This window comes from Saccopteryx bilineata, chromosome 5, assembly GCF_036850765.1.
Source record: "Saccopteryx bilineata isolate mSacBil1 chromosome 5, mSacBil1_pri_phased_curated, whole genome shotgun sequence".
In the NCBI taxonomy this organism is placed as follows: domain Eukaryota; kingdom Metazoa; phylum Chordata; class Mammalia; order Chiroptera; family Emballonuridae; genus Saccopteryx; species Saccopteryx bilineata.
The window spans coordinates 205,930,866-205,951,370 of record NC_089494.1 but is presented as its reverse complement, the minus strand read 5'-3'; the positions used below and the strand labels follow the sequence as shown (position 1 = coordinate 205,951,370).

Below are 20,505 nucleotides of genomic sequence, written 5' to 3'. Positions count from 1 at the left end.
TATCACGAGGTGAGGTAGAGAGGATGGAGATAGGCTGGCACAAACTTACTCTTTTCTTGAAAGTTTTATTAAGGTGGAGCAGGTTGTGATAAATGTGCACATTCTAATCTCTAGGACAAGTAAAAAATACGTACACAAAAAGATATATCTTCAAGTTAAATAGAGGAATAAAAATGTTATACTAAAAACTTTTTGTTTAAAACAAAAGTAAAAGAATAGAAGAACAAACAAGGTGAAGCCAAAAATAAACAAACAAAACAAAACATTAAAATAAAGACCTAAATTCAGCCATATCAGTAGTCAGATTAATTGGAAATGGAATAAACACTACAAAAGGCAGAGATTATAAGAGTACAAACAAGTAACCCAATTATATGTTATCTATAGGAGACATACTTTATGTTCAAACACAGATAGGCTGAAAGTAAAATGAAAAGTAAAGATACACCATGAAAACAGCAAGCACTGGAGAGTTGAGTTGGCCATATTAATACCAGACAAAATATACTTTTGAGATAAGGAATTTACTAGAGAAAAAGATGGATATCTTATAATAGTAAAAGGACTTGTTCATCTAAAAACAAAACCACAAAATACATGAAGCAAAAGCTGACAAAATTGAAGGAGAAATAGATTAATCATCAAGTCCAGTTAGAAATTTTAATATTCTATTCCCAGTACTGATTGAAAATATAGATAGAAAATTATAAAGATATAAAAGATTTGAATAAAACTATCAACAAATTTGACCTACTTAATATTTATAGAACATTTTACCCAACAATAAGAAGTATTGTTTGATCTATACTTTTCAAGTGTACATGGAACATTCACCAGGTTAGACCATTTGCTGGGTTATAAGGCAAGTCTTAGTAAATTTAAAAGTATTAAAATCATTCAGAGTATGTTTTCTAATTACAATAGTTAAATCAGTAACCAAAAGAAATACAAGAGGCCATGGTTAACTTGCTCAGTGGGAGTGTTATCCTAGCATGCCAGGGTTGTGGGGTCGATCCCCTGTCATGGCACATATAAGAAACAACCAATGAAGGCCCTGGCCGATTGGCTCAGTGGTAGAGCGTCTGCCTGGCATTTGGGAGTCTCGAGTTCGATTCCCGGCCAGGGCACATAGGAGAAGCGCCCATCTGCTTCTATACCCCTCCCCCTCTCCTTCCTCTCTGTCTCTCTCTTCCCCTCCCACAGCCAAGGCTCCATTGGAGCAAAGTTGGCCCAGGTGCCGAGGATGGCTCCATGGCCTCTGCCTCAGGCACTAGAATGGCTTTGGTTGCAACAGAGTGATGCCCCAGATGGGCAGAGCATCGCCCCCTGGTGGGCATGTCAGATGGATCTTGGTCAGGCGCATGTGGGAGTCTGTCTGACTGCTTCCCCGTTTTCAACTTCAGAAAAATACAAAAAAAAAAAAAAAAAAAGAAACAACCAATGATGAGTGGACAACTAATTGGAACAACTAAATAGAACAGTGAGATGATGCTTCTCTCTCTCTCTCTCTCTCTCCCTCTCTTCTCACCCTCTCTCTGTCAAATCAATGGAAAAAAATACATGAGAAATCTCTAATACATTAACATTAAATAACCTATTTCTGGATAACTGATAGATAAAAGAAGAAATCCCAAGGTAAATTAGAAAATGTCTTTAACTGAGTGATATTAGCATACAACACAAAACTTGGGTGCAGCCGAAACAATAAGGAACATATGGTAATCTACACAGGAAAATTTATAGTTTTAAAGACTAACTTAGAAAAGGAAGGCTTAAAATCATTGTTCTAAGCTTTTACCATAAGAACCTAGGGAAGAAGCAAATTAATAAAAAGAAAATAATAGTGGAAATTAATGAAATAGAAAAAGGACAAACAATGGAGAAAAGCAATGAAAGGAAAATTGAATCACTGAGAAGATCAATAAAATTGATAAAACTTTAGCTGGACTGATTTTTTAAAAGGAGAAATAACAGATTATCAAGATCAGGAATGAAAGGGTGACCTCAATACCTAAACCACAGACATTAAAAGATAATAAGGTGATACTGTTACTATGAACAACTCTATGCCAATAAATGTGACAACTTACATGAAAGAGAGATGAGAAACACCAACTATTTGTTGTGGTACCTTAGTTGTTCACTGATTGATTTCTCATATGTGCCTTGACTGGGGGTGGGAAGGCTCGAGCTGAGCTAGTGGCCCCTTGCTCAATCCATCAACCTTGGGCTCAAGCCAGCGACCTTAGACTCAAGCCAGTGACTTTTGGGCTCAAGCCAGCAACCTTTGGGCTCAAGCCAGATGTCTTTGGGGTCATGTCTATGTTCCCATGTTCAAGCTGGATGAGCCTGTGTTCAAGCTGATAACCTTGGGATTTCGAACCTGGGTCCTCAGTGTCCCGTGCTGATGTTCTATTCACTGCACCACTTCCTGGTCAGGCACATCTTCTTATTTATTATTGTACTATCTGTCATACTGTTTAGTACTCAGTTACATCAGAATGTGATCCTAAAACTTTATAGGGTAGTTGTTGCCTCTGCACATCTGTTTTTTCCCAATTGATTATAAAGCTCCTTGTGGGTAAAGTGCTGCTGAGCCATGCTGCACAACTCAGCTGATCCTTAGAAATAATATATGCCTAGGGTATATTGTGCTTTCTGTGTAATGAGATTTTGGGTTTTTTTAGCTTTTATTGAATTTCTTGGGTGACATTGGTCAATAAAATATATAGCTTTCAGGTACACAGTTCTATAATACATCATCTATATATTGTATGGTGTGTTTACCACCGAAAGTCAGGTCTCCTTTCATCATCATTTATCCCTCCCTTACCAGTGTCTGCCTCCCCTCCAACTTTTTTTTTTTTTTTTTTGTGACAGAGATAGAGGGACAGATAGGGACAGACAGACAGGAAGGGAAATATGAGAAGCATTAATTCTTCATTTTGGCAATTTAGTTGTTCAGTGACTGCTTTCACATACGTGCCTTGACCCAGGGGCTACAGCAGAGCGAGTGACCCCTTGCTCAAGCCAGCGACGTTTGAGCTTAAACCAGCGACCATAGGATCATGTCTATGATCCCACGCTCAAGCCAGTGACCCCGCACCCAAGCCAGATGAGCCTGTGCTCAAGCCAGCGACCTTGAGGTTTCAAACCTGGATCCCCTGGGTCCCAGTTTGATGCTCTCTCCACTGTGCAACTGCCTGATCAGTCTCCTCCAATTTTCTTATAATCACCATAATTTTGACTGTGTCTGAGTTTTTTTTCTTAATCCCTTTACCATTTTCAACCATCCTCCCAACCCCCCTCCCCTCTGACAGCTATCAGCCTGTTCTCTATGAGTTTGTTTCTCTTTTGTTTGTTTATTTTGTTCATTAGATACCGCATATGAGTGAAATCATATGGTGTGTGTCTTTCTTGGCCTGGCTTATTTCACTTAGCATAATACTCTCTAGGTCTGTCCACGCTGTCACGAAGGGTAAGATTTCCTTAGGTTTTAACAGCCGGGTAGCATTTCATTGTATAAATGTATCACAGCTTTCTTCCCCCCCCCCCCTTTTTTTTTTAAATTAGAGAGTGTTAGGGAGAGATAAACAGGAACATAGAGCTGTCCCTGCATGTGCTCTGACTGGGGATCGAATCAGCAACCTCTGCCCATCCAGACAACACCTCAACTAACCGAGCTATTGATTTTTAGAGAGAGAGAGATTGGAGGGGTGGATGGAAGCATTCATTTGTTGTCCCACTTAGTTGTGCATTCATTGGTTGTTCCTGAGTGTAGCCTGACCGGGGATCAAACCTGCAACCATGTCATTTCGGGATGATACTCTGATTGAGCTAACCAGCTAGGGCTTGTACAGCAGCTTTTTTATCCACTCATCTATACAGATGGACACTTGAGCTGCTTCCAAATCTTGGCTATTGTAAATAATGTTATACTGGACATAGGGGTGCATATATTCTTTTGAATCAGTGTTTCAGGTTTCTTTGGATATATTCTCAGAAATGGAATTACTGTGTCATAAGGCAGTTCCATTTTTAATTTTTTGAGGAAACTCCATACTGTTTTCCACAGTGGCTACACCTATCTTCATGTCCACCAACAGTGCATGAGGGTTCCCTTTTCTCTGCATCCTCACCAGCTCTTGCTTGGTGATGTATTGATAATAGCCATTTGACGGGTGTGAGGTGATATCTCATTGTGGTTTTAATTTGCATTTCTCTGATGATCAGTTCATTGAGCATCTTTTCATATGGCTGTTGGCCATGTGTATGCCCTCTTTGAAGAAGTGTCCATTCAGGTCTTTTGCCCATTTCTTAATTGAATATTTGGTTTTTTGGTGCTGAGTTATATAAGTTCTATATAAATTTTGAATATTAACTTATCATGGGGTGAATTGCGGAAGACACATTGGGAGTGGTGTGTCGTTAGTGGCACATACTTTATTTTATATTTTACCCTTCAAATAATTCACATTTTCTATGTACAAATTCAAAGGTTTTTCAAGTTAGTTTATGGTATTTTGGAATATTAAAATATGTATTTTTATGTATTGAATTTGACTTTGTTTTCAATGACTAAAGATTGGAAGATTAGCTTATGTTTGGAGTCTATTGTGTGATCCTTTGAAAATTCTTAGTTTTTACTTTGATTCCATTTTTCTCCTTTTTATATTCAATTGCATTTATTTTTCACTTCAGTGAAGGACAAAGTGACAGCAGAATTCATTACATTAAGTTTTGGGTTTTTTTTTAGGTTTTATTTATTGAGTTTTAGAGAGGAGAGATAGAAAGTGCGGGAGAAGCATGAAGCATCAACTTATAGTGGTTGCTTTCTGTATGTCCCTTGACAAGGCAAGCCCAGAGGTTTGAACTGGTGACCTCAGCATTCCAGGTCTACACTTTATCCACTGCACCACCACCACAGGTCAGGCTAAATTAAGTTTTAACCCTAAACTCTTTTTTTATGGCAGCTTCTGTAAAGCAGAGCTGTATCATTCACTGTGATGTTATTTCCATTACTAAATATTGCTACTTTTCCTAGTTTCTTCCCTTCTTTATGGTAAGCCAGATCAGGTGAATTTTACACAAAGGTAGATAAAATGTTCTTAAAAGATTTCAAGGCCTGCCTGACCAGGCAGTGGCGCAGTGGATAGTGCGTCGGACTGGGATGCAGAAGACCCAGGTTCGAGACCCCGAGGTCGCCAGCTTGAGCGCGGGCTCATATGGTTTGAGCAGAGGCTCACCTGCTTGAACCCAAGGTCGCTGGCTCCAGCAAGGGTTTACTCGGTCTGCTGAATGTGAGAAAGCAATCAATGAACAACTAAGGTGTTGCAACGCGCAATGAAAAACTAATGATTGATGCTTCTCATCTCTCTCCGTTCCTGTCTGTCTGTCCCTGTCTATCCCTCTCTCTGACTCTCTGTCTCTGTTAAAAAAAAAAAAAAAAAAAAAAAAAGGATTTCAAGGCCTGACCTGTGGTGGTGCAGTGGGATAAAGCGTCGACCTGGAAGTGCTGAGGTCGCCGGTTTGAAACCCTGGGCTTGCCTGGTCAAGGCACATGTGGGAGTTGATGCTTCCAGCTCCTCCCCCCCTTCTCTCTCTCTGTCTCTCTGTCTCTTCTCTCTTTCTCTCTCTGTCTCTCCCTCTCCTCTCTAAAATGAATAAATAAAAAATAAATAAAAAGATTTCAAGGCTCCACTGTGACCTTTTATCATGGATTATTTTACAGATTTTAATTTTTCATCAATGTTTCTAAAGTAGATATGTAGCATTATTGCATATTCTTAATTTATTAATTATCTATTACTGTGCAACAATAATACTGCAAATATAGTAGATTAAAACACACATTTACTATCACAGCTTCAGGGTCTCATAAAGCTCCAGTCAAAGTGATTTCATCTGAGACTTGACTGGGGAATGATTCACTTTCAGATTCATGTGGCTTTCTGGCAGAATTAAATTCCTTACAGGCTGCTGGACCGGGCCTTGGTTTCTTACCCTGTGGCCGTCTTCATATGCACCTCATAACATTGCACATTGCTTCTTCAAAGCCAGTAGGAAGAGAGGCTCTTCCCAGATAAGAATTGCAATTTTATGTAATATAATCATGTACACATATTCATTCTGTTCCTTAGAGCAAGTTGTAGGCCCCATTTAAACTCAAGGTGGGGGGATTACACAGGGGCATGAATTCCGGGAAATGGAGACACTCTAAAGTCTCTGCCGTACTTATTTACTATACCTTAACATGAGATTAATGCTTTTCCTATTCAGCAGTTTTTGCTACTTGGTTAGATGGAGTGATAACTTTGGATTTTTTATTTTTCTAACCACCAGATTCTATTGGCCGTGACATCCCCAAAATGCTTGAGTTTTTTAAAACTGGACATGAAATTAAAGTAGATGAAGAAAGGGAGAACTTTCTTGAGACCAAAATAGCAACAGTAAGTTACAGTGGAAATTATTCAGTAACCCTTATACCAGTCCTTTGAACTTGTACTTATCACTAGCATTAGGAGTGGCACTAAATATACACATAGATAATTTTTTTATTGATTGAACTCATAAATTTTAATGATACCATAGAATTTCTTCCTTCTGAATTATGTGCCACCCACTGACATTTACTTGTACTTTGATTTATTTGATTATCTGTTTTGTGTATGTTATTTTTTTTTCCTAATATTTCAAGCTTATTGAGAGTGGGGTCTAGATCTTAATGTATGCCCTATAGAACTTTGCATAATGCTGAACCCATATTAGGTATTTAATGCTACTTTGATGGAATTGAGTAATTTGCTTTATTTTTATGAATTATTTCTGATTATCATTGCATGGGTTTTAAAAATTCTTTGCCTATTTATAGAAGTTACTAGAAATCAATTTTTAAAGCTACTTTTGAGACACTAATAGAGATGTTAAATTTTTATAGGATTGTGTTTTAAATATATACATAGCTGTTTGTTAATATCTTTTTATACTAGAATCTTTAAAATACTACTTAGTGTAAGTAATTTTGTTCCTGTGCAATAACTATAGGGATAACAATAATACTGATAGCAAATTTTAAATTGCCTTCCAGTGCCAAACACTACACCAAACACTTCCTTTTTTCCTGTTCTTTTCCGAAATGAGAAGTGGGAGACAGACTCCTGCATGCACCAGATCAGGATCTACCTGGCATGCCCACCAGGGGGTGATGCTCAGCCACTCTGGGGTGTTGCTCCACTGCAACTGGAGCCATTCTAGCGCCTGAGGCAGAGGCCATGGAGCCACCCTCAGCGCCCAGGCCAACTTTGCTCCCATGGAGCCTTTGCTGCAGAGGGGAAGAGAGAGAGAGAAAGGAGGGGGAAGGTTGGAAAGCAGATGGGCACTTCTCCTGTGTGCCCTGGCCGGGGATTGAACCTGGGACTTCCATACACCAGGCTGACGCTCTACTGCAGAGCCAACTGGCCAGGGCCCAAACACTTTGTATAAATTGTCTTTTAATACTCAAACCTGTGAGAGGGAAATTATCATCCCCATTTTATAGATTAAAGCATTGAAGCCCATAGAGGTTAAATACTTTTTCCAAGGTCTCATAGCTAGTATGAGGCAGAATAGGTATTTTGAACCTTGGCAGTCTCCTCAAGAGTCCAGGCTCTTTATTTCTATGCCATGCAGCCTCATGGCTGGATTATTTGAATAGCTATTATTCCTTCTCCCACCCTACATCTAAGAGGAGTTCCGCATTATAGCCAATAGATAGTAGACCAAGCTAATTGAGCTGTGCCCACTGTAGATAATCAGAAATACTGTATAGAAAAGGTGCTTAGCTAGTTTTATGGAAGGAAAACTTGCTTTAGAAAGGGGCTGTGGAGAGAAAGGAACCTTCATTCACCTTGGTGGGAATGTAAACTAGTATCGCCACTCTGGAAGACAGTATGATAGTACCTCGGAAAAATTAAAAACAGAATTATCATATGACCCAGCAATCCATTCACTGGGTATCTACCCAAAAAACTAAAAAACACTGGTACACAACGACACATGCACCCCCATGTTCATCACATCATTAATCACAGTGGCTAAGACATGGAAACAACCAAAATGTCCCTCAATAAGGACTGGATAAAGAAGATGTAGTACATATACACAGTGGAATACTACTCAGCCATAAGAAATGATGACATAATTGCCATCTACAACAACATGGATGGACCTTGAGAACATTATACTGAATGAAATAAGTAAATCAGAAAGAGCTAAGGACTATATGATTTCACACATAGGTGGGATATAAAACTGGGGCTCATAGACATAGATAAAAGTGAAGTGGTTACCATGAGGGAGAGGGATGTGGGGAGGGGAGTAAAAAGGGACAAATACGGGATGTGCAGTAGATCTCATGGATTACTATTTGGCAATAACAAGGGATAAACTATGTATACATGCTACATTGTGGATTATCCTGAAAAACATTGTGCAGTGAGACACCAGACACAGAAATCACATACTGTATGATACTACATATATATATATATACATATATATATACATATATATATATTTATTTATTTTTTAGGACAAAACGTAGATTACTGGTTACCTGGGGTGAGGGTGGGAAGAAACAAGCATTAATAGTAACAGCGAATGTTTATAAGAGATCATATTGGGGTGATGATGTTTAAAAACTGGTTGATGGTTATGGTTGCCCAAATTGATAAACTTATTAAAAATAACTGAATTGTAAATTACAAAGTGGTAAATAATATGAAATGCAAAATATGCCTCAATAGAATTATTAAAAATATGCAGAGAGTCAGGAATACCTCAATAAAATTGTTTAAAAAGGAATAAAAATCTGTTTACTGTTGTTTCTCAGTATAACTATTCTATAGAAATATTGGTTGTAATTATCAGAAATTACACATTTTTTAAAAATATTTCAAAGCAAAGTAATATAGCTTCCTTAAAAGTTCGAGGTTTCCATGGTGATGTGATTCTTATTATATAGTTGGAAATACTGAAGGTGGTTTGTTGTTGCCACCAGTATATTATTAGCATTGGATTTCGGATCCATGTACAGATGAAAGGGCTCTGACAGCATCACAGTCCTCATTTGGGGAGGGGTCCTCCTCATTTTGGATCCTAGGAGGGTGTCAAGATCAAGGTCAAGAAACTATAGCCTATATTGGCTATAGCCAATAATTGTGTCCTGTTTCTATCCAGGCTTTGAGTTAAAAACGGTCTTTATGTTTTAAATGGTTGTAAAAAGCAAAACAAAACAAAGAATTTGCTGCAGAGATCATATGAGTCCCACAAAACCTTAAGTATTTAATATCTGGCTCTTTAGAGAAAAAGATTTGCTGACCCCTAATCTAGAAAGATGGTTTTTGGGAGAGCAAAATGTATGAATTTTATGTTTTTATTTGCCTGTACAAGAGAGATGATCTTAACTTTAGTCAAATCATCTGGATGTCTCTTGTTACGGTTCTGCAGAGTCTGTAGTGCCACGTTGCTTCATGATCTAGTTCTACTATTGATGTCATGTGAAATTGACCTGGAGTAGTTTAAACTGGTTCTCCTTCTGTATTAAAATGATAAATACAATCAGTTGAGTCTTTTTCAATTATCTGACTTGAGCATTAGCATCGTGGGTATGAGAACTTTGCCATTTATGTTGCTTTTGTATATCGTAACAATGCTAATGTGTTATAGCCAGCCAGTATCTAACATTTGTAAGCAGTACATGCAGCTGAATTGATTTTTGTTCTTTTTCCTACTATTAGAGCCTGTAATTTACATATTCATGAAATTGATTATACATGCTATCAGATCAAACATCTATCAGTGAAAATGTCATTCAGACAATATGTTGAATATCATGCAGACAACAGTTTATTACTGGAATATTTTATTTTTCAATCAGTTATATTGCTCTCATGTAGTCATCACTTATTTTCTCTTGGCACAAAGAATAAATTGGTTGGGATAAAAGTTAGTTGCTAGGCCCTGGCCGGTTGGCTCAGTGGTAGAGCATCGGCCTGGCGTGCAGGAGCCCTGGGTTCGATTCCTGGCCAGGGCACACAGGAGAAGCACCCATCTGCTTCTCCATCCCTCCCCCTGTCCTTCCTCTCTGTCTCTCTCTTCCCCTCCTGCAGCCAAGGCTCCACTGGAGCCAAGTTGGCCTGGGTGCTGAGGATGGCTCTGTGGCCTCTGCCTCAGGTGCTAGAATGGCCCTGGTTGCAACAGAGCAACGCCCCAGATGAGCAGAGCATCGCCCCCTGGTGGGCATGCTGGGTGGATCCCGGTCGGGCACATGTGGGAGTCAATCTGACTGCCTCCTGTTTCCAACTTCAGAAAAATACAAAAAAAAAAAAAAAAAAGTGAGTTGCTAAATTATCAGATTAAAGGGAAAAATTTTAAAGCATAAAACTAAAAATAAAGATTTAGAAGGGAGAAGAAATACATATCTACAACTGAACCCTAACTTTTTTTTTTTTTTTTTAGTTATGGCTCTTCATGAAATAGAAATTAAACTAAGGCAGATTCTCAAAAAAAAAAAAAAACACAAAAAACGAAGCTAAGGCATAATATGTATCTGTCGTGTAAATATATATTCTAAATAGCAATTTAATTTCAAATAGTAATTAAATAACTTCAAAATAATTTGTCTGAGTTTATAATGTAGAAAACAGTATAAAAGTCAGAAGTCTGCTGCCTCAATATCTCTGTTGACATTTAACATTTTCAATGTACAGAAATTTGTAAGGAAACTCTAAAGCCCTTTTCTCTGCAGTTGTTTCTATGGGACTTCTATTTTATTTTGTCCTTCCAGAAATGTTAAGACATGAACATAAATACCCTTTAAAAATTCATTTATATATAAAATTTTATGCTACATACATTGTTCTGCACTTTTTTTTCAGCTTAATATATGTAGCATAGATGTCTTCAGATATGCAAGGAGAGCTGCCACAGAGATTTGCCAAGTTCTTTTTAATAGCTGCATAGAATTGTATTCTGTGCATGTATCATAATCATTTCCCTACTGATGGATGTCTAGTTTGTATCCATTTTGATGCTATTATAAATGATACTTTAATAACATTCTTATGAATATATATTGCCAGTTTTTTCCAAGTTTACCCATAAGGTAAATTCTAAAAATAGAATTTTGGTTGAAAATTTTATCATAAGTATTACCAAATTACTCTCTAAAATGTTTGCAATAATTTATCCAATAATGTGTTAACGTGCCTCACACACTCACCAGCATTTGATATTATCAAATGTAATCATTTTGTCTCTGTTGGGAGGTTTTTACTGGTTTATGTGTGAGTGCATGTGTACTTTTAGTAACTTAAAAATTCTAAGGATAACATTACCATGTTTTCTTCTTAGGAAATAGTCTTCTTCTGTTCTACTTCTTCTTTTAATTTAAAAGTGTTGTTTTTTAATTTATTGTGTTGACATGGTTTTAAATGTCCTCCTCAATATAACACCTTCTGCACAGCACATCCTGCCCTCCATGTGCTGTGCAAAGTCTTTTTCCACCCCCATTTCACCCCTTGTGCCCCCCTCCCCCACCTCCATCCCCCTTTCCCTCTGGGAATTGCTACCCTGTTGTCTCTATCTATGTGTTATGTATATGTAATTTGGCTAATCCCTTCAAGTTCTTTATTTTAACTTTCTTCATCTGTCCCCTGTTCTTAATCCTTTTCTTGTCAAATATTCCTAGCTCTGGCCTGATTCTCCACCTCTTTCTATTTTTCTGTGTAGAGTCCTATGACTCCCTTTATTGTGGACCATGTCTGACTTATTTCTACCATGACTTGCTCTGTTTACTAGTGCCTTAAATGGAATTGATAAGAGCCAAGTTCATAGAAGGTTAACTTCTTATAAAATTGAAGTGTTCACAGACACAGATTGCCTGGCATCGGCAAATGATGGAGAATAAAGCCTTTTCTACCTAGTGTTTGGGACTGAGTTTTTTCCTGACCCATGATATAGTAGAGATTTCCAGTGTTCTTATAATTTTAGAACTTATTCCCATTTACTGACTTTTTAAAAAAAAATTATCTATTGACTGATTTGAGAGAGAGAGGAAGACAGGGAGGGAGAGAAACATTGATTTGTTTCCACTTACCTCATGCATTCATTAGTTGATTCTTGTATGTGCCCTGACGGGATCAAATCTCCAACCTTGGCATGTCAGGACAACACTCTAACCAACTGAGCTATTAACCAGCAGGCCCTCTAACCAACAGGGATTTATTGGCTTTTCTTAAACTTTATTCTCTGAATAGGAAAAATTATTAGCTCATTTATAATCTAACCAGAAAAAGAAACAAAACAAAACAACTTTATGTGCTGCAGGCTCTGTTTAACAAATATTTATTAAGTACTGACTGTGTGTTAGGCACAATGTAATGTAAAATAGAATTTTAAGCTGGTGGGCAACTCAGGGTTTCTCCAGAGTTAACCAGAGATCAAGGTGATCCTTCCTTCCTTCCTTCCTTCCTTCCTTCCTTCCTTCCTTCCTCCCTCCCTCCCTCCCTCCCTCCCTCCCTCCCTCCCTTCCTTCCTCCCTTCCTCCCTCCCTTCTTCCCTCCTCCTCCTCCTCTTCCTCTTCTTCCTCTTCCCCCATTTTCCCCTTCTTTCCCCCTTCTTCCCCCTTCCCCTTTCCCCCTTCTCCTTCACCTCCCCCCATCTTCCTTTCTTCCTCTTCTTCCTCCCTCCTCCTCCTCCCTCCTCCTCTTCCCTCCTCCTCCTCCTCCCCCTTCCTTTCCCCCATCCTTCTTCCTCCTCTTTCCTTCTTCCTTTTTTTTTGCCATCTCCTAGTGGATGAATCTTGCATATAACAGGCCTGACTTACAGCCAGTGTGAAGGAGGCAAGAGGAGGTAGAGAGTAAGCAGCTTTCTTTCAAACAGGTAAATCATTGGCCTCATCACTTCTGCCCCTGTCCTGTGGTCCAGAGTTAGTCATATGGCTTAGCTAAAGGTCTCTACTATGTACTATCTGGCTAGGGTGGCCATGTGCCCATTTAAAACTTTAATTAGAATAAGAGGGGTGGATTTGGGAGACAATTATTAAGGTTTCACCACAGCCAGGGAGGAACCAAGTAATGTAGTATCTGGCTGGGTGGCCATGTGCCCATTTAAAACTTTAATTAGAATAAGAGGGGTGGATTTGGGAGACAATTATTAAGGTTTCACCACAGCCAGGGAGGAACCAAGTAACCTAAAAGAATAAGAAAATAGGGGGTGATGTCACGGAAATGGCGCCGTGAGCAGCGCGTCCGACAGATCTCCCCCAAATCACAACAAATTTATCAACTAGAAACAGAAAAATTTATCCTCGGAGCATTCCGGAGTTCCACACAAACTGAAAGCGAAAGGACTGTTATCACTTGAATCTGAGAAACGAGGGTGTAGAGGAAGCTACCGCAGGGACGTTCATTCAAGCCGCGGAGGGAGTGCGCCTGTGTGCTATCAAGAAGACCACCCTCAGAAGCCAATAAGAAAGAGGAAATCGAATATTATGGATACAAAAGAAAGAGAGGTAACACAAATAGATGTGGAAAAATCTATGGAGAAAAGACTTAACATATTGGAAGCCTTGGAGCTAAATGACAGAGAATTTAAAATAGAAATCTTAAAAATACTCAGAGATATACAAGAAAACACAGAAAGGCAATTTAGGGAAATCAGAAAACAACTCAATGAACACAAAGAATATATTTCCAAGGAAATTGAAACTATAAAAACAAATCAAACAGAAATGAAAAACTCAGTTCACGAGCTGAAAAACGAGGTAACAAGCTTAGCTAACAGAACAGCCCAGATTGAAGATAGGATTAGTGAAATAGAAGACAAACAACTTGAGGCACAAAAGAGAGAAGAAGAAAGAGACTTAAAAATAATAAAAAACGAGAAAGCCCTACAGGAATTGTCTGACTCCATCAGAAAGAATAACATAAGAATAATAGGTATATCAGAGGGAGAAGAGAAAGAAAATGGAATGGAGAATATACTCAAACAAATAATAGACGAGAACTTCCCAAGCCTGTGGAAAGAACTAAAGCCTCAAATTCAAGAAGCAAACAGAACACCGAGTTTTCTTAACCCCAACAAACCCACTCCAAGGCACATCATAATAAAGATGACACAAACCAATGACAAAGAAAAAATTCTCAAGGCAGCCAGGGAAAAGAAGAGTACAACATATAAAGGTAGGCCTATTAGATTATCATCAGATTTCTCAGCAGAAACTCTACAAGCTAGAAGAGAGTGGACCCCAATATTTAAAGCCCTGAAAGAGAGGAACGTTCAGCCAAGAATACTATACCCATCAAAGCTATCCTTCAAGTACGAAGGAGATATAAAAACATTCACAAATACAGAAAAGATGAGAGAATTTATCAACAGAAAGCCCCCACTCCAGGAAATACTAAAGGGAGTTTTCCAACCAGATTCAAAGAACAAAAGAAAACAACACCACAAGTAACAGCTCCACCAAGAACACAATAAAACCAAACTTAAACTGTGACAACAAAGGAAAAAAAGGGGGGAGAGGATGGAGATTAACAGTAGCAAAGGACGATGAAGTGCAGAAATACTCATAAGATAGGGTACTACAATGAATATGGTAGGTACCCTTTTCATTACTTAATGGTAACCACCCTTGAAAAAACCACCACAAAAACACTTGACTTAAAAAAGGTAGCAACAGAGGAAAGAAGTATGGAACACAAACAAAAACAAATGATAGAAAAAAAGCAAAAGAGAAGAATCAAACAAGATACAAAACTAACAGAAAGCAATTTATAAAATGGCAGTAGGGAACCCACAAGTGTCAATAATTACACTAAATGTAAATGGATTAAACTTACCAATAAAAAGACACAGAGTAGCAGAATGGATTAAAAAAGAAAATCCAACTATATGCTGCCTACAAGAAACACATCTAAGCAACAAGGATAAAAACAAATTCAAAGTGAAAGGCTGGAAAACAATACTCCAAGCAAACAACACCCCAAAAAAAGCAGGTGTAGCAATACTCATATCTAATAATGCTGACTACAAGACAGAAAAAGTACTCAGAGACAAAAATGGTCATTTCATAATGATTAAGGGGAAGTTGAATCAAGAAGACATAACAATCCTTAATATATATGCACCAAACCAAGGAGCACCAAAATATATAAGACAGCTACTTATTGACCTTAAAACAAAAACTAACAAAAATACAATCATACTTGGAGACCTCAATACACCGCTGACGGCTCTAGATCGGTCATCCAAACAGAGAATCAATAAAGATATAGTGGCCTTAAACGAAATACTAGAACACCTGGATATGATAGACATCTACAGGACACTTCATCCAAAAGCGACAGAGTATACATTTTTCTCTAGTGTACATGGAACATTCTCAAGAATTGACCATATGTTGGGCCACAAAGACAATATCAGCAAATTTAGAAAAATTGAAATTGTACCAAGCATATTTTCTGATCATAAAGCCTTGAAACTAGAATTCAACTGCAAAAAAGAGGGGGAAAACCCACAAAAATGTGGAAACTAAACAACATACTTCTAAAAAATGAATGGGTCAAAGAAGAAATAAGCACAGAGATCAAAAGATATATACAGACAAATGAAAATGAAAATACGACATATCAGAATCTCTGGGATGCAGCAAAAGCAGTAATAAGAGGAAAGTTCATATCACTTCAGGCCTATATGAACAAACAAGAGAGAGCCGAAGTAAACCACTTAACTTCACACCTTAAGGAACTAGAAAAAGAAGAACAAAGACAACCCAAAACCAGCCGAAGAAAGGAGATAATAAAAATCAGAGCAGAAATAAATGAAATAGAGAACAGAAAAACTATAGAAAAAATCAATAAAACAAGGAACTGGTTCTTTGAAAAGATCAACAAAATTGACAAACCCTTGGCAAAACTCACCAAGGAAAAAAGGCACAGGACTCAAATAAATAAAATCCAAAATGAAAGAGGAGAGATCACCACAGACATCATAGATATACAAAGAATTATTGTAGAATACTATGAAAAATTATATGCCACCAAATACAACAATCTAGAAGAAATGGATAAATTCCTAGAACAATACAACCTTCCTAGACTGAGTCATGAAGAAGTAGAAAGCCTAAACAGACCAATCAGCAGGGAGGAAATAGAAAAAACTATTAAAAACCTCCCCAAAAATAAAAGTCCAGTCCCAGACGGTTATACTAGTGAATTCTATCAAACATTCAAAGAAGACTTGGTTCCTATTCTACTCAAAGTCTTCCAAAAAATTGAAGAAGAAGCAATACTTCCAAACACATTTTATGAGGCCAACATAACCCTCATACCAAAACCTGGCAAGGATGGCACAAAGAAAGAAAATTACAGACCAATATCTCTAATGAATACAGATGCTAAAATACTAAACAAAATACTGGCAAACCGAATACAACAACATATTAAAAAAATAATACATCATGATCAAGTGGGATTCATCCCAGAATCTCAAGGATGGTTCAACATACGCAAAACGGTTAATGTAATACACCATATCAACAAAACAAAGAACAAAAACCACATGATCTTATCAATAGATGCAGAAAAGGCTTTTGATAAAATACAACACAATTTTATGTTTAAGACTCTCAACAAAATGGGTATAGAAGGAAAATATCTCAACATGATAAAGGCCATATATGATAAACCATCAGCCAACATCCTATTAAACGGCATAAAACTGAGGACTTTCTACCTTAAATCAGGAACAAGACAGGGTTGTCCACTCTCTCCACTCTTATTCAACGTGGTGCTAGAAGTTCTGGCCAGAGCAATCAGACAAGACAAAGAAATAAAAGGCATCCATATCGGAAAAGAAGAAGTAAAGGTATCACTTTTTGCTGATGATATGATCCTATACATCGAAAACCCAAAGGACTCCACAAAAAGATTATTAGAAACAATAAACCAATACAGTAAGGTCGCAGGATACAAAATTAACATACAAAAGTCCATAGCCTTTCTATATGCCAACAATGAAATATTAGAAAACGAACTCAAAAAAATAATCCCCTTCACGATTGCAACAACAACAACAACAAAAAATACCTAGGAATAAACATAACAAAGAATGTAAAGGACCTATATAATGAAAATTACAAAGCATTGTTAAGGGAAATCGAAAAAGATACAATGAGATGGAAAAATATTCCTTGTTCTTGGATAGGAAGAATAAATATAATCAAAATGGCCATATTACCCAAAGCAATATACAAGTTTAATGCAATTCCCATCAAAATTCCTATGAGATTTTTTAAAGAAATGGAACAAAAAATCATCAGATTTATATGGAACTATAAAAAACCCCGAATAGCCAAAACAATCCTAAGGAAAAAGAATGAAGCTGGGGGCATTACAATACCTGACTTTAAACTATATTATAGGGCCACGATAATCAAAACAGCATGGTATTGGCGGAAAAATAGACACTCAGACCAATGGAACAGAATAGAAAACCCAGAAATAAAACCACATATATATGGTCAAATAATCTTTGATAAAGGGGCCAACAACACACAATGGAGAAAAGAAAGCCTCTTCAACAAATGGTGTTGGCAAAACTGGAAAGCCACATGCAAAAGAATGATACTCGACTATAGCCTGTCCCCGTGTACTAAAATTAATTCAAAATGGATCAAAGACCTAAATATAAGACCTGAAACAATAAAGTACATAGAAGAGGACATAGGTACTAAAATCATGGACCTGGGTTTTAAAGAACATTTTATGAACTTGACTCCAATGGCAAGAGAAGTGAAGGCAAAGATAAATGAATGGGACTACATCAGAATAAAAAGTTTTTGCTCAGCAAGAGAAACTGGTATCAAAATAAACAGACAGACAACTAAATGGGAAATGATATTTTCAAACAACAGCTCAGATAAGGGCCTAATATCCTAAATTTACAAAGAACTCATAAAACTCAACAACAAACAAACAAACAATCCCATAAAAAAATGGGAAGAGGACATGAACAGACACTTCTCCTAGGAAGAGATACAAATGGCTAACAGATATATGAAAAGATGCTCAGCTTCATTAGTTATTAGAGAAATGCAAATCAAAACTACAATGAGATACCACCTCACCCCTGTTAGATTAGCTATTATCAACAAGACGGGTAATAGCAAATGTTGGAGAGGCTGTGGAGAAAAAGGAACCCTCATTCACTGTTGGTGGGACTGTAAAGTAGTACAACCATTATGGAGGAAAGTATGGTGGTTCCTCAAAAAACTGAAAATAGAACTACCTTATGTCCCAGCAATCCCTCTACTGGGTATATACCCCAAAACCTCAGAAACATTGATATGTGAAGACACATATAGCCCCATGTTCATTGCAGCACTGTTCACAGTGGCCAAGACATGGAAACAACCAAAAAGCCCTTCAATAGAAGACTGGATAAAGAAGATGTGGCACATATACACTATGGAATACTACTCAGCCATAAGAAATGATGACATCAGATCATTTATAGCAAAATGGTGGGAACTTGATAACATTTTACGGAGTAAAATAAGTAAATCAGAAAAAAACAAGAACTACATGATTCCATACATTGGTGGAACATAAAAATGAGACTAAGAGACATGGACAAGAGTGTGGTGGTTACCATGGGTGGGGGGAGGGAGGACATGGGAGGGAGGGAGGGAGAGAGTTAGGGGGAGGGGGAGGGGCACAGAGAACTAGATAGAGGGTGTCGGAGGACAATCTGACTTTGGGCGAGGGGTATGCAACATAATTTAATGACAAAATAACCTAGACATGTTTTCTTTGAATATATGTACCCTGATTTATTAATGTCATCCCATTACCATTAATAAAAATTTATTTAAAAAAAAAGAATAAGAAAATAAAAAGTAGTAATTTTTGTTTGTTCTGTTTATTGTTGTATTCCCAGTTTCTGGAATAGTGCCTGGCAAACAGTAGGTGCTCAACAAATAATAATTGAATGTATTGATGTACAAGTAAACAAAAACTACTGCCAATTGAAGATCAGTTAGAAATTATTAAAAGATATTGTTATACACAATATACAGTGAATTAGTGTTCTTTAAAAATTTGATTTATACTAAACTCTTCAAATAATCCTTATGGACTTATACTGAAAGTGAAAATTTTAATTTCTGGAATTTCACAAAATGAGAATCAGAATTATCCTGTCCTCTATTTATCATGGGAATACTTAGCCAGGTGTATGTTTTGACATTACACAAGAAAATTAAACAGTATCCAAATATTATAGCATAAACCTGCCAAAATGAAGACTTTGAAGTAATTTTCACAGGGTACCTGTTAGTATTTCTAACATACCACACAAGTCTGTTTTATGCTAGCTCTGAGGCTCTTAGAACCTGCTTTGTTTTTTCTCACTGATGGATTCCTTGTGTGATTCTAAGATACTTGGCCACCAGCCTACTTTTTCAGAACACTCACAAGTGCAATTTTAAGTCGTTTGCATTGTGTTTTGTTTTGTTTTGAGCTAGAGAGAGAGAGAGAGGGACAGACAAGAAGGGAAAGAGATGAGAAGCATCAATTCATAGTTACTGCACCTTAGTTGTTCAGTGATTGCTTTCTCATATATGCCTTGACTGGGGGGCTCCAGCTGAACCAGTGACCTCTTGCTTAAGCCAGCGGTCTTGGGCTCAAGCCAGCGACCATGGGTCATGTCTATGATCCCACACTCACCTTGGCAAGTCCGCGTTCAAGCTGGTAAGTCTGCACTCGAGCCAGATAAGCCTGTACTCAAGCTGGTGACCTCAGGGTTTTGAACCTGGGTCCTCAGTGTCCCAGGCCAGTGCTCTATCCACTGTGCCACTGCCTGATTAGGTGTCATTTGCATAGTTGCTTGACTTTCTTTACTTGTCCTTCATTATAAGGTAAAAGTTCTTTCTAATTTTAGTATTGACTTTACCATTTTTATAAAAAGCACATATAATACTTTTGTGTTTGTTAAAAACTAAAATGTTCTCTCTCCTTTCACTTTGGTTAATGTTAACTGCTTCATATATATATTTCAAAAACAAGCCTATGTGGCTCTGGCTGGTTGGCTCAGTGGTAGTGTTGGCCCAACCTGTGGAAGCTGTGGGTTTGATTCCCAGCCAGGGCACACAGGAGAAGCGCCCATCTGCTTCTCCACCCATCCACCTCTCCTCTCTCTCTCTCTCTCTCTCTCTTTTCCCTCCCACAGCCAAGGCTCCATGGGAGCAAAGTTGGCCCAGGTGCTGAGGAGCTGAGGATGTGAGGATGGCTCTAGTTGCAATAGAGCAACGCCCCCAGTGGGCAGAGCATCGCCCCCTGGTGGGCATGCCGGGTGGATCTTGTTCGGGCACATGTGGGAATATGTCTCTCTGCCTCCCTGCTTCTCACTTTAGAAAAAAATACAAATCCCCCCCAAAACAAACAAACAAAAAAACCCCAAGCA

General features: G+C 37.9%; 1 protein-coding gene across 2 annotated transcripts in view; it reads left to right on the top strand.

Annotated features, from left to right (window-relative positions):
* MRPL1 (mitochondrial ribosomal protein L1) overlaps positions 1-20,505 on the top strand; it is a 68,466-nt gene that overhangs the window by 30,272 nt on the left and 17,689 nt on the right. For both annotated transcript variants that reach the window (XM_066279587.1, XM_066279586.1), the window contains one exon: positions 6,343-6,449. In XM_066279587.1, the coding sequence (XP_066135684.1) occupies positions 6,343-6,449 (107 nt within the window). The remainder of the gene's footprint in view (positions 1-6,342; positions 6,450-20,505) is intronic.